General features: G+C 53.9%; 1 protein-coding gene across 2 annotated transcripts in view; it reads right to left on the bottom strand.

Moving 5' to 3' along the window:
* Nucleotides 1–3,443: 3,443 nt before the first annotated feature.
* SULF1 (sulfatase 1) overlaps nt 3,444–14,803 on the bottom strand; it is a 67,883-nt gene continuing 56,523 nt past the window's right edge. For both annotated transcript variants that reach the window (XM_038766500.1, XM_038766501.1), the window contains 8 exons: nt 13,975–14,071; nt 13,240–13,334; nt 12,489–12,554; nt 9,245–9,420; nt 8,097–8,239; nt 7,181–7,304; nt 6,046–6,079; nt 3,444–5,050 (listed from right to left, as the gene is read on the bottom strand). In XM_038766500.1, the coding sequence (XP_038622428.1) occupies nt 5,020–5,050; nt 6,046–6,079; nt 7,181–7,304; nt 8,097–8,239; nt 9,245–9,420; nt 12,489–12,554; nt 13,240–13,334; nt 13,975–14,071 (766 nt within the window). In that variant the 3' untranslated portion in view covers nt 3,444–5,019. The remainder of the gene's footprint in view (nt 5,051–6,045; nt 6,080–7,180; nt 7,305–8,096; nt 8,240–9,244; nt 9,421–12,488; nt 12,555–13,239; nt 13,335–13,974; nt 14,072–14,803) is intronic.

Genomic DNA, 14,803 nt, shown 5'->3' with positions numbered 1-14,803 from the left:
GACTTGCTCAGGGCCACAGTAGAGAAGTGGCTGAGTAGGGATTAGAACAAAAGTCCTCTGACACTTAGGCCCGGACTCTTCCCACTAGGTCATGCTGCTACTCTGGATCTGTGGATCTGTTTCCCTTTCTCTGCATCTGTTTAATAATAGTAATGGCATTTGTTAAGTGCTTACTATGTGCAAAGCACTCTTCTAAGCGCTGGGGAGGATACAAAGTGATCAGGTTGTCCCACGTGGGGCTCACAGTCTTAATACCCATTTTACAGATGAGGTAACTGAGGCACAGGGAAGTGAAGTGACTTGCCCTAAGTCACACAGCTGACAAGCGGCCAAGCCAGGATCAGAACCCATGACCTTTGACTCCCAAGCCCGGGCTCTTTCCACTGAGCCATGCTGCTTCCCTTAGTTTCTATCTCTGCCTGTCTGTCTCCTTCTCAGACTACATACTCTGGCCCAGCTGGTCTTAGCTCGGGGCTCAGCTGGCAATAAGTGCCCCTTCTCCATAATAGTAAATACTTACAGTACTTGTTAAGTGCTTAGTATGTGCCAGGCACTGTTCTAAGCACTGGGATAGATACAAGTTAATCAGGTTGGACACGGTCCCTGTGCTCCATAGGGCTCAGTCTCAATCCCCATTTTACAGATGAGGTAACAGGCCCAGAGAAGTTAAGTGACTTGCCCAAGGTTACACAGCAGACACGTGGGGGAACCAGGATTAGAACCCACGTCCTTCTGACTTCCACTAAACCATGCTGCTTCCCATGGGGTAGGGCTAATCCCAGGGCCCCCCAACTGTAAGCTGGGTGTGGAGGGATGGGGCAGGGGATGTGAGTTCAAGGAGCAGGACTCCTCACACCCACACACCTCCCCAAACTCCTGAAGGCAATGCTGGACCTTGGGTCTACTGGGGCAGCCTGTCTGGGCCAGGCCAAGAGGGTGCTGGCATGGTCCCCTGCCCTTGGCCAAACCCTTGCTCCCCTGGACCTCCTGCTGCTGCCAGACAGAGCCAAGAATTAACCTTGGGGTGAAAGATGGACTTTCTCCCACAGGGCCCACTCATTCCCTGCCTGGACTCAGCGATGGCCAAACTTGGACCCGCAGTACGGCCAAGTGGAAAGAGCACAGGACTGGGAGGCCAGAGACCGGAGTCCAAATCCCCTCTCCACCACTTGCCTGCTTGTGTGACTTTGGCCAAGTCACTTCTCTAGGCCTCAGTGTTCTTATCTGTAAAATGGAAACAAGGTACCTCATCTCCCTCACCGTTAAACTGCGAAGTCCGGGTGACTGGATCCGACCTGATGATCTTGTGTCAACTCCAAGGCCTCGCAAGGTCCCTGCCACACTGCAAAGAACATAGCGCTATTTCTGCCCGGTGCCAAAAGACCCCTCTGTGGCCCACAGGCTCTACCGGGCCACTTACTTCCCAGCGGAAGGCCTCCCTTGCTGCCCCCCGTTTCCGCTTTGAAAGCCAACGGCTGGCGGAGCCAGGGGCGGTGAGTAGCGGGGAAGTGCCTCGGTGACTAAACGAGTGTCCGAGGGCAGGTCCTGCTGAGCCACATGGGGGAATGAAGGAGGGAGGGAGGGAGGATGGACATACGGACAGGTGGGCAGATGGGCAGCCCTGGTTCGGGTTGTGCTAGAATTCATTCCATCGTATTTAATGAGCGCTTACTGTGTGCAGAGCACTGTACTAAGCGCTTGGGAAGTACAAGTTGGCAACATCGAGAGACAGTCCCTACCTGACAACGGGCTCACAGTCTAGAAGGGGGAGACGGACGACAAAACAAAACATATTAACAAAATAAAATAGAATAAATATGGACAAGTAAAATGAGTAATAAATACATACAAAGATATATACATATATACTCTGTACACAGTAAGCACTCAATAAATACAATTGAATGAATGAATGAAGATTGTGAGCCTCATGTGGGACAACCTGATTACCCTGTATCTACCCCAGCGCTTAGAACAGTAAGCACCTAGTAAGCACTTAATACCATTAAAAAAAAAAAATCCTATTCCTATCTAGACTGTGAACCCCACGTGGGAAAGGGATTTCATTCACCCTGACAAGCTTGTGTCTACCCTGGAGCTTAGTACAGCGCTTGGGACATAGTAATCCCCTAATAATAATAAGAATGACACCAAGTGGCTGAGCCAGCATGCTGATGCAGGGCGGTCCTACCTGTGCCATGCTGCTTGTCCTCTTCCTCGTCTTGTCCTCCCGGTTTGTTGTCCTCCGGAGGCTGGTCCTGCCCAAGGGATGCTCCCAGAATAACCGGGACCCCAAATGTCGCAACAGCCCCCTCCTACAGGGGCAGGACCGGCTGCTGGCACAGGACAGATGGACCGACCGCCCCACGGCAGGGTTGGAAACCAGGCCCGCAGGTTGGGGGGCCTGGGGTAATGGCGTTAGTTAACCCACCTTGCCTTTTCTCTTGGTCTTGCCCACCAGCTGGTCTTCTGGTGATAGCCAGAAAGGGGGGTGGTGGCTGGGAGGGAGGGATAACCCCCTTCTAGACTGTGAGCCCGTTGTTGGGTAGGGACCGTCTCTATATGATGCCAAATTGTACTTCCCAAGCGCTTAGTACAGTGCTCTGCACACAGTGAGTGCTCAATAAATATGATTGAATGAATAAATAACCTGGCTGCAAGACGGAAGGTTGTGGTTAGCCTATGAAGCTCACGTTTTCCTCCCTGGTGAGACCGGCTTGCTTAAAATGGACTCAGCAGGTGGCCCACTGAGACCACCATTTCCCAAGGGGAGCAAATGGACCCCTGGAAAGAAGTCCCACCCCAAGACCTCCTCAGCAGTGAACCAGAGCTGAGAAGGCTGCCTGTGCTTTACCTCCTCCACGCCTTGGGTTCTGGCTGCTTCGGCCTTGGGCATACAGAGAACAACCCTGGGGCACAAGACTGCATGCCCCTGGTGGAGGCGGGACAGAGAGTGTTGGTCATCGATCCCCCTGGTGCCCCACGCTTGGGTGACCAGCTGGCTGCTTGGGAACCTCTGGAGCCAAGGATGGTGGCGTAATAATAATAATAATAATAGTGATATTTGTTAAGTGCTTACTATGTGCCAAGCACTGTTCTAAGCACTGGGATAGATACAGGTTAATCAGGTTGTCCCACGTGGGGCTCACACTTTTAACCCCCATTTTCCAGATCAAGTAACTCAGGCCCAGAGAAGTGAAGTGACTTGCCTAAGGTCACACAACAAAGTGGAAGAGCTGGAATTAGAACCCGTGTCCTCTGACTCCCAAGCCTGTGCTCTTTCCACTAAGCCACGCTGTCACTCGGGCAGGGCAGGCACGGCCCCACCCCGACCCCCATCAACATCTCAGGCCGGGGGTCAGGAGCCCAAGACAGGCCCCTCAGGCTCTCTCCAAGCCCCCCAGCCGCCAGTATGCCCCCCACGCAAGTGGCCGAGGTGACTGTTTAGCGGTGGGAATTCAAACACCTTTTATTTTCAGAAATACTGCTTCTCCACTTTCCTGAAGCCGGAGTCGTTCTACAAAAAGGTACAGGATGGAAAAATCACCATCTGCCTCCTAAGGACCCAAACCCTATGTACACGGCAGCTTCCGCGACCATAAATACGCCCGGCCTGTCACTCAGCACCCGACCGAGTCCCGCTCCTCCGTGACATCGCCCAGGAATCAACGGAATCTTCCAACTTTCCCTCTGATTGACCCTTCAACACAAAGGACTGCACCGCCTCAGCCGTCAAAACCGTACCGGGCTAAACCAGAGAATGGAGCCAGGGCCAGGGGAGACCCAGCGGGATGGGAGTGTTCCCTTTGGGACGGTGAGCCCCAGGGTCCGGAGACACCCATGGGGAGATGCCGTGGGCTCCCTCTGCCAACCCCTTTCCCGTCCCTGCGTGGCTAGTGAGAGGTCAGAAGCAAGCCTGCGGGCCAATCCGAGCTGGAAGGACCTATCTGGGCTTTTTTCTCTCAATCGGACTCCGGCTTTCCTCGGCCACCCCACCAGGGCTGAAACTAAAGCCGGAGGCCGAAGGCCGGCACTGGTGGTGGCACTCTGCAAAAATGGGGAGAGCGAATCCAAAAATGCCCTGTCTTCTCCGGGGAAACTGGGAGTCTTCAGGACCCTGGGACAGACCAATTTCCTAGCCGGACAAGCGACCTTCCTCTGGAGGAAACTCGCAAGCTTTAAAAGCAGGGGTCCATGGGTGTCGAGCTGCAAAGCTGCATCTGCGGGAAGCTCGGCCGGGCAGTGGCTACCGTGACCTTTATGAGCGAGCCAGGGATGAAAAGCAGCACGGATGAGCTTTGTGCTCTGACCCAATCTGCACGGGGCGGTGGGTGGGAGGTTGGGGGTCTAGGGGCTCGGGGCTGGGGAGGTGAAGGAGGGGAAACTGGCAGCGGAGGGCCTTTCTGGCTGGTGTTTTCTTCTCTGCCCCTCCAGAGCAATCTGAGTGGGTTCCCCCACCACTGTGCAATGACTGGCACGCCCAGCTACCCTGCCAGGGTGGTGGTGGGGGTGATCTCCAGACAGCCCCTCTCTCACATCCTAAGCCTCGAAGGCTTAGAGGGGGTAAGGATGCTTGGCCTCCAGCTCAGCACCAAACCCCTTAACCCCCTCCAGTAGAGTCCCCCGGCCTCCGATCCCCCACGTGTTGCTCAGTTCAGCGGTGCTCCAGTGCACGGGAGGCTGGGCCCGGGCCCAGCGCGAGGTGGAGGGGGGTCATTACGTGATGACAGGGGTGCTCTGGGCGTGGCATGGCCGGGCCCCCGCCGGGCGGTCCAGAGTCATCCAGCCGCGGCTCTCTGGCAACAGTCCCGCCCGGCAGAAGCCGCGTCCCCACAGTTTAAATCTTATTGGCGGTCACCGTCGGGCAGCACAAATCCCCCCCAGGGGCACCGGCCTTCACGGCCCAGGCCCGGCCTGGCCGCCTGGGCCTCAAAGTCTAAGGTTGAGTCAGTCTGTGCACACTCTGTCCCGTCTTCCCATTTTTGCCCACCGGCGTCCTCGGAGACCCGCGGCGGCGGTTTAACCTTCCCAGCCGTCCCATAGCTGCCGTCTGCGGAAAACAAAACACCTCGTGATCGTCAGGGGCCGGGAAACCTTCCACACCGGGGCACGGGCAAGTCGTTTGCATCCAAGCAACGAGACCAGCTGCCTCTCAGCCCCAAACAAATCTGTCTGCCCTAGGCCCCACACAGACCTGCCTGCCCTCAGCCCCAAATTGACCAGTTAGCCCTGGGCCCTGAACCACCTGGCCAGCCAGTCCCAGCAGACCAGCCTCTGTGTCCAGGGGACTGCTGGGGGCCTCTGGCCTATGGGGAGCAGAGGAGCACAGGCCCACCTCCTTTGACCAAGCAGGGTTAAGATGCTGTTATAACGAAAGGAGCAGCTGCCAAGACTCCCCCCTGGAAGGTGCCCTCCCCGAAGGTAGACTGAGTGTGAATGGGCAGAGGTGGGCATGTCACCCGGTCCCCACCCCTTGGGTGCAGCGTGGGAAGTCAACAGCTTAACCTCAGCCAGAAGCGTTTTCCAGGTAGCTGCCGCTGCCTTGGGCCAGGCGTCTCTCCACTATTTCCGCCCTGAACCGAAATTCCTCCCCTCCCAGGCCTCGCCGTTTCCTTGCTCATATCTCTGCCATATGTCCTCTCTAGGCACTGATCCCTTCTCCGCCCCCCTGGCACTGTGGCCCCCAGCCTGTCCCGAAGGGCTACCACTGGCCCGTGGGAAACACAGAAATCTACCCAGTAATTGGGAGAGGGCCATGGAAAAGCCCCAGATGCATCAGCCTCGGCCGAGCGTGGGCTTCCCTGGGCAGCACCAGGTTGTTGTCGGCCGGCCGGGCCCCTCAGGCATGCCACCCGCCAGCGGGGAGCCGGCTTCCCCCTCAAACCCACTTCAGACCCAGACAGCGCTTCAGGGCAGCCTAACGGCAGGCAAGGTAGCTTGGCAAATGTGGCAGATCTGGAACCCGGGACCACCCCCTGGGGCGGAGCATGCCTGGCCCTTGTTAACGGGGAAGGAGCTGCTGAGTGGCAAAAGGGGAGTGGGTACCTGTGTGGGTCGTAACTTCCTCCGCCTTGACCTCCTGGCGTAGGGAGACACAAGGGTGAGCGTTAGAGACAGGTGAGCGTTAGAACCATGCACAGCCCATCCCCAGCGACCCTGGCGACCCCGGGGACCCCCATCCTTCTGTGATCGCAGAGCCCGCATTTTAGGGAAGGAGAATATGACAGGACAGAGAGGGGTGAGGGATGAGACCAGCTCCTACCCACTCCTACCCAAATATCTGTTTCTGACAGCACAACCCATCTCAAGGGCCGGTCTAGCCCAGGCTGGGAATCCTCCGATTCAGGTTTGGCTGTTTTCTTCAGTAAGCACTCAAAGACCCCTCCAAACTGTCCCTCCCCCTCTCTCAATACACGGACATCCCTTGGGGTCAGGTGAGGAGACAAAAATCTAAGCTCCCTGCCCTCGACCCCTCTTAGACTGTCAGCTTGAGCCAGATAATAATTGTGGTATTTGATAAGTGCTTACTATGCACCTGACACTGTATTAAGCATTGGGGTAGATAGAAGAAAATCAAGTTGGACCCAGTCCCTGTCTCAGATGGGGCTCCCGTCTCAGGAGGAGGGAGAACAGGTACAGAATCTCTATTTTGCAGATGAGGAAACTGAAGTACAAGGTCCCACAGCAGACGAGTGGCAGAGCCGGAATTAAAACCCAAGTCCTCCCGACTCCGAGCCCATGCTCTTTCTTCTAGGCCCTGCTGTTGCTTTGATTCCAGCACCCAGCACAGTGCTTGGCACCAAGGAAGCACCGAATCAGCACCAAGAAGAGGAACAGGGAGCGAGCAAGCCAGGGGAGGGGGCTGGACTCCGGGTGGTCAGTCCGGCTTTGGTCAGCAACAGGCTCTGACTGCTTCCTGAGACAAAGTTGAATTTCACCCCGAACCCTCAGAAATCTCTCTCCCATCCCAGGGACCACTATTGGCTCCAGGCACCAGTCTGGATTGAAACTGTGCCTGGTGGTTGGGTGGAGGGGAGTTGGGGGTATCGGTAGCGTCCGGGCACTGAATGACCCGGGTGGATTTTCCGGCGGGGTTTAAGGGTGAGAGATGTTCCCGGGCCTGAGACTCGCTCTGAGGGCAACAAAGCTGCAGGGCAATCAGGAGGATGACGGGCCATACCTGTTTCCAAGCTCCTGGGCCGCGGGTTGCATTGTCTGTAGCCCTGGCAACTTCGTAGCTCAGTGAGCTGCACATGCAACTGGTTTAGAACACCCCGCTCCACCGTATGGACCGCGTTGGTGAGCTGAGGAGAGTCAATTAGTCATATTTACTGAGTGCTTACCGTGTGCAGAGCACTGTACTAAGCACTTGGGAGAGTATGATATAACTACATAACAGACATTCCCTGTCCACAACGAGCTGCCAGTTTTGAGCGCGAGAAAAACATGAATAGGAATGATTAAATTACAGGTATGTACAGAAGTGGTGTAGGGCTGGGAGAGGAGATGAAGAAAGGGAGCAAGTCAGGGTGACGCAGAAGGGAGTGGGAGAAGAGGAAATTAGGGCTTAGTTGGAGAAGGCCTCTTGGAGGAGATGGGCCTTTGGTAAGGCTTTGAAGGCGAGGAGAGTGAACATTTGTCAGAGGCCAGAGGCGGGACATGGGCGAGAGGTTGGCGGTGAGATAGATGAGATCAAGGTACAGTGAGAATAATAAAATAATAATAATGATAATAATAATAATAGCATTTGTTAAGCACTTACTATGTGCAAAGCACTGTTCTAAGCACTGGGGGGATACAAGGCAATCAGGTTGTCGCATGTGGGGCTCACAGTCTTAATCCCCATTTTACAGATGAGGGAACTGAGGCTCAGAGAAGTGAAGCAACTTGCACAAGGTCACACAGCCGACATGTGGAGGAGCTGGGATTAGACCAAACCCGGGCTCTTTCCACTGAGCCACGGTGGGCATTAGAGGAACGAAGCGTGAGGCCTGGGAATTGAGGTAGGGGAGTTGTGATGTGAGGTAAGAGGGGCTGAGTGGAAAGAGGCCGTGGATGGGTTTCTCTCTCCGGAAGGAGAGCGGGTGGGATCTTACCTGATAGGGGTCGACGTTCATGTCGAAGTACTCCAAGAAGCCGGTGGCAAACTCGCAGAAGAGGAAGTTGTGGGTGTCGTTCACGGTGCGCAGACACCAGTAGGTGTTGTTGTTGGAGCTGGTACAGGCGCAGAAGGATCCCACTGCCCGAAAGAGGAGCAGATGGAAGCTCAGTCCTGGCTCCGCGTGGGAAGAGGAGGCCCCAGGGGGACAGGGGAGCCTGAGGCCCAGTGCTAAGCACTGGGTAGGCCAGCGGAATCTATGTCCGCCCGCTCTGACCCGCTGGGAGATGCTCGTCCTGGTGGCCCCAGAGTTTGGGATGTTGGTAAGAGAAGCAGCGTGGCTCAGTGGAAAGAGCATGGGCTTTGGAGTCAGAGGTCATGGGTTCAAATCTCAGCTCTGCCAATTGTCAGCTGTGTGACTTTGGGAAAGTCACTTTACTTCTCTGGGCCTCAGTTACCTCATCTGTAAAATGGGGATTGATTGTGAGCCCCCCGTGGGACAATCTGATCACCTTTTAACCTCCCCAGTGCTTAGAACAGTGCTTTGCACATAGTAAGCGCTTAATAAATGCCATTATTATTATTATTGGTAAGCGGGAGGAGAGAAGGAGAAGGGCCAGCCCCGCCTAGGGTCTGCCCCATGGCCACAGTGGCGGCCAGAGTTGTCATCATCATCATCATCAATCATATTTATTGAGTGCTTACTATGTGCAGAGCACTGTACTAAGCGGTTGGGAAGCACAAATTGGCAACATATAGAGACAGTCCCTACCCAACAGTGGGCTCACAGTCTAAAAGGGGGAGACAGAGAACAAAACCAAACATACTAACAAAATAAAATAAATAGAATAGATATGTACAAGTAAAATAAATAGAGTAATAAATATGTACAAACATATATACATATATACAGGTGCTGTGGGGAAGGGAAGGAGGTAAGATGGGGGGGATGGAGAGGGGGACGAGGGGGAGAGGAAGGAAGGGGCTCAGTCTGGGAAGGCCTCCTGGAGGAGGTGAGCTCTCAGCAGGGCCTTGAAGGGAGGAAGAGAGCCAGCTTGGCGGATGGGCAGAGGGAGGGCATGGTCCTGGCTCTCATGTCACCGTGGGGACCCGGGCGGTGTCAGGGGTGGAAAGGGAGGCGCTTACAGTTCCAGAATGGCGCCGTCTGCCAATGGTTGCTGTCGTGGCTGAAGCAGGTGAGGCCGGGCAGACTACACTCCTCGCCCTTCTTCTGCCGCCGCCGCTTCTCCTTCCTCGCCTTCTTCCGCCGGCGGCTCTCCTTGAAGAGCTGCGGTTTGCTGTCCACCTCCTGGGCCGCCTCCCTGGTTGCAGTCAAATCCCCCATGAGCCTCGGGGACCCAGAACCCGTCAGGTCAAGTGTGAGAGCCCGCAGGAGGCCCCGACCCAGGAACGTCTCTGATCGCTCAGCCTACTGGAGCCCTGGGCTGTGGCCGCAGCGACTGCCCAAGTGGCCACTCCGCCTGCCGTGGTGGGGAGGGGGTGTAGCTCACTGGCCCCGGCAATGTCCCAGGACTCCTTCCCATCTGACTGCTCGTGGCACTCTGTGCCCCAGTGGGAATGCGACAGGCAGGGATAAGTGTGTAGCAGCACTGTGCCGCCCCAGTCGCTGCCACTATCGCCAACCCTTCCCTTCCCCACCCCTGCACAGGGTCTCGGTTCCAAAGTCTCAGGATGTAGGCCTGCCTGCCGCGCATTCCCAACCGCCAACCCCAGCCCCAAAAGACCCTAAGCGACACGGACCCAGATGTAAAGAATGAAGGCGGCCTTTCCGCTTTTACGAGGAAAAAGAGTACCAGGTGGTCACGGCTTTCTCTATTTCTCACGACCACATTTCTCCCGGGGCGGGGCAGAACACTTCCTCCCTGTCTCCTCGAGTCGGACTGTCTGACATTCCTTGGAGGGGCCGGCCTGTTCAGAGCTGCTCTCCCCTCCTTCCTCCTCCTCACCCCTCCCACCCGGCCCCAGGAAGCTTTTTCCAAATAGGAAGCAGCTGTAGGAAGCAGCATGGCCTAGCGGACAGAACACGGGCCTGGGAATCGGAAGGTCATGGGTTCTACTCCCAGCTCTGCCACTTGACTGCCGTGTGACCTTGGGTAAGTCACTTCACTTCTCTGGGCCTCAGTTCCCTCATCTGTAAAATGGGGATTAAGACCATGAGCCCTATGTGGGGCAGAGACTGTGACCAACCTGATTATCTTGTATCTACCTCAGTGCTCAGAACAGTGCCTGACACATAGTAAGGCCTCAACAAATACCATCATAATATTATTCTTGTTTATTAATTCCGGCAACACCCCAGAAGCATATCCACCCAACTTCACCCTTGTCATTTGCGAACTGAGTAACTGTAATGATAATGGCGTTAGGCCACTCTGCCTTTCATTCCTGGCCTCAGCATTTAAAAGTGAGCCACATCTATTTCTGTTTGGACTCGCTGTTGTTTTTTCAGTTCCTCCAGCTGCTATTTCCAGTTGTGGAAGGGGGTGGACACGGCCCCCGGATGCTCTCATTTCTTCCCTGTCGGTTCGACCTTTACAACATCGCTAAAAAATCCACCCCTTGTTCTCCATCCAAACTGCTATCGTGTTAATCCAAGCACTTCTCCTACCCCTCCTTGAACATTATATCAGCCTCCTTGCTGGCCTCCCTGCCTCCTGTCTTTCCCCACTCCAATCCCTACTTCACTCTGTGGCCCCGTTCATTTTCTACAAACATGTTCAGTTCATCTCTCCCCACTCTTCAAAAGCCTCCAGTGGTTATCCATCCCCCTCCACATCAAACTGAAACTCTCACCATCGGCTTCAAAGCACTCAATCACCTTGCTACTCTCCTACTTCACTCCTCTAATGTCAAACTATTCCCTGTATCTCAGTCTCGTCTGTATCGCTGCCAACCTCTCACCCACATCCTGCCTCTGGCCTGGAAAGAATGTTGCTGCTTTGGTTATTATTACTCTTAATTACTCTAATATTGTTACTCTGTAATATTATATATTATTATTATTACTCTATTTTACTTGTACATATTCTATTTATTTTATTTTGTTAGTATGTTTTGTTTTGTTCCCTGTCTCCCCCTTCTAGACTGTGAGCCCACTGTTGGGTAGGGACCGTCTCTATATGCTGCCAACTTGGACTTCCCAAGTGCTTAGTACAGTGCTCTCCACACAGTAAGTGCTCAATAAATACGATTGAATGAATGAATGAATACATGTTTGTACATATTTATTACTCTATTTTACTTGTACATATTCTATTTTATTTTGTTAGTATGTTTTGTTCTCTGTCTCCCCCTTCTAGACTGTGAGCCCACTGTTGGGTAGGGACCGTCTCTATATGTTGCCAACTTGTTCTTCCCAAGCGCTTAGTACAGTGCTCTGCACATAGTAAGTGCTCAATAAATACGATTGAATGAATGAAAGCCCTCCGTCTTCATATCCAATAACTGGTCTCCCTACTTTCAAAGCCTCCTTTGAAGGCACATCTCCAAGAGGCCTTCCCTGACTAAGCCCGCATTTCCTTTTCTCCCACTCCCTTCTGCGTCACCTTGATTTGCTCCCTTTATTTACTCCCCACTCAGCTCCACAGCACTTACATACGTAACTGTAATTTATTTATATTAATGTCTGTCCCTCCTTTAAACTGTAAGCTTGTTGTGGGCGGGGAATGTGTGTGTTATACTGTTGTATTTTATTCTCCCAAGCACTTAGTACACTGCTCTGCATACGGTAAGCGCTCAAACAATACAATTGATCAATTGATTGATTCCCACTTGGCCAAATGCACTCATTCCTGCAACTGATTCCTGGCTTTCTGTAGGTTTTCCCTGTTCTACCCCAAAAGGCTGTGGGATGGGGGTTGTTTTTGAACTGACCATCTCCCTGTCATTTACTCCCATCCCCCCGCCCTACTTCCTTCCCCTCCCCACAGCACCTGTATATATGTTTGTACAGATTTATTACTCCTTTCACTTGTACATATTTACTATTCTATTTATTTTGTTACTGATGTGTATCTAGCTTTATTTCAATTTATTCTGATGACTTGACACCTGTCCACATGTTTTGTTTTGTTGTCTGTCTCCCCCTTCTAGGCTGTGAGCCCGTTGTTGGGTAGGGACCGTCTCTATATGTTGCCAACTTGTACTTCCCAAGCGCTTAGTACAGTGCCCTGCACACACTAAGCGCTCAATAAATACGATTGAATGAATTAATGAAATGCCATCATTAACTGCCATTCCGGCCATCTGACCCGGCCCCGGAGGCCAGCAGACCCCTTTCTGAAGGCCCAAGACTCATTGCCGGTCCCCGCCTGAGCCCCAATCCCCTTCCCCGGCCCCGGGTCCGAGCGGCGAGCGGCAACTCACTCACTTGAAGGGATGCAGGTGACCCTGGAGCTTCTCCTGGGTTTTCACCCCTTTCTCTTTGTGGTAATAGCTACGGGCAAGAGGAGAGAAGGGTCAGCGTTTGCTCTGCAAATCGGAATTTGTTCTCTGGAGGCTGAGGAATCCAGGGTTCCAGAGGCAGGGGTGGGGTACGAGAAGCACCGTGGCTTAGTGGAAAGAGCCCGGGCTTGGGAGTCGGAGGTCGTGGGTTCTAATCCTGACTCTGCCGCTTGTCGGCTCTGTGACTTTGGGCAAGCCACTTCACTTCTCTGGGCCTCAGTTACCTTATCCGTAAAATGGGGATGAAAAATGTGAGCCCCATGTGGGACAACCCGATTACACTGTATCTACCACAGCACTTAGAACAGTGTTTGGGACATAGTAAGCGCTTAACAAATACCATCATTATTATCATGAGAATCTTTCTCTGTGTGGGCACTGCGAAGAAGCAGGCCATTCCCCTTCCCCAGAGGAGCCGGGTGGGCTCTGCTGCACTTAACAGCTGCTCTCCGACTCGACTCACGCCATATTACACTTTTATTTCTCAGCCCAACTCATTACTCTTGTATCACTTAACAGCTTTGGGCTGGGACTAGTGGATGCCTGAGCCAATGTAAACAGCTAATGAGTTTGTTTAGCGGTAACACGGGCAGGCTACTTCTGCTGCTACCCCTGGCCCCCGCCGCTACTCCGGCCTCTGTTCCCGCCACCCCTGCCCCTCCCCGAGAAACAATCACCTCTGCTTACTGCAGTCACACTCCTCTGGCTTCCTCCTCTTCAAGTGGCCTCTCACTTCCCGTAAGTTCTTAATTTTATCTTGAAGTACTTCAATCTGGAACACATTGACGGACAGTCTGAGAGGCCCACCCGGCCTAATGCAGACCCCCGCTGGCTCCTGTCTGTCCCCTCAGGTCGGCTGTGAGTCAAGGGTCTCGCACCTCAGCTTTACGGTGGAGGGCCATGGGAGAGGAAGGGAGGGTCTCCCGTTTGCAGGCCATGGGATCGACTCCAACATAACTAGCTCTGATCATCTCCCTGAATCCAAAGTTGCCTCTGTTCCCCGGCCCTCGCTGAGAGACCACAGGGCCAAGAGGGGATCCCTCAAGAAATCCCACCCATATCCCTGCTCCAGAGAACGACAAGGAACAGAAGGTGGTCAGTTGTCCATTTCTCTGCCGGACAGCACAGTTCCCAGACGGCTCATCCCAGCCGGGACAGGCACAGCTCTTGATGCCTCAGTGTTGGTTTCTCGCTCTCGGCTCTGGTCACCAGCCCCAGGGGATAGGAGGCTCTGGGTCACCCCGGGGAAATGCTTTAAGTTCCGCGATTTCCACAGAGAACTTTTCTATGAGTCCGTAATACAGCATCGTGCCCCGTTTCATGACCTATGCCTGGGCCTAGTACCAGAAGGGAAGTCTGCTGTTTCAGGGTTGCAAAGGGGACTGTTGTGGCTCCCTCCCCCGAGGGCTCACCTCCTTATCGATGTAGGTCTTGTGGTCCTTCCACGCCCTGGGGGATTGGTAGAGCTCCCTCTCGCAGTGGATCGTGTCATTCAGAAGAATGAAGCACCTGCAAGAGAGAGAAACGGCAGAGTCCATGAAGAATGCCACTCCCTTGTCTTGGCCAGGAGTAGTGAGCAGCACTGCCAAGTGCCATGAGAGAGACCAAGGCTTCTGGGCAGGGAGGGGAGGGCCAGTGGTGGGGTCTATAGGCCCCCCGCCCCAGTCAGCACCCCTCTCAAGTCAGGTTGGCGGTTGCAAGGGTCTCACTCGGAAGTAGAAGCCATGGAACGAAAGCCATCTTGGGGATTACAACCGAGGAAAACCCACCAAGAAATAAGTGGGAGGAGGAAGCAGTGATTGCAGGGGGAGAAAGGGAGGAAAGATGGAGGGATTGGGGGAAGAAGGTGACTAGGAGGGAAGAAACAGAGGGAGGAGAGAGGAAGAGGGAAGAAAATGGGGAGACAGAGGAAGGAGATTCAGACCAATGCTCTTGGTACCCCTGGAGGGGATAACCAGCAGAAAATGAAGCATCCCAACTGTGGCGCTTCAGGAAGTTGGGGTCAAGATCACGTCCAAATGACAGCCAAATGTCCCATTCCAAAGGAAAGGGGGTGGGGTGGGCTGAGCTAATGTGTGGGGAGGAGAGATTAGGGCAGAATCTAGCTTCCTACTCCAGGATGAGAAGGTCAGAAAACGAATCTCGAATGGTGCGAAATCCCGAAGACTAAAGCAGGGTTCACTACTAGACAGCGAGAACTAGAGGTTAAAAGGGGACTTTTGATGCTTAAAATCCAGGGGG

The sequence above is a fragment of the Tachyglossus aculeatus genome, chromosome 25, assembly GCF_015852505.1.
Source record: "Tachyglossus aculeatus isolate mTacAcu1 chromosome 25, mTacAcu1.pri, whole genome shotgun sequence".
Lineage (NCBI taxonomy): Eukaryota > Metazoa > Chordata > Mammalia > Monotremata > Tachyglossidae > Tachyglossus > Tachyglossus aculeatus.
Note: the sequence above shows the minus strand (reverse complement) of the source record. Positions and strands in the feature narration are given on the sequence as shown.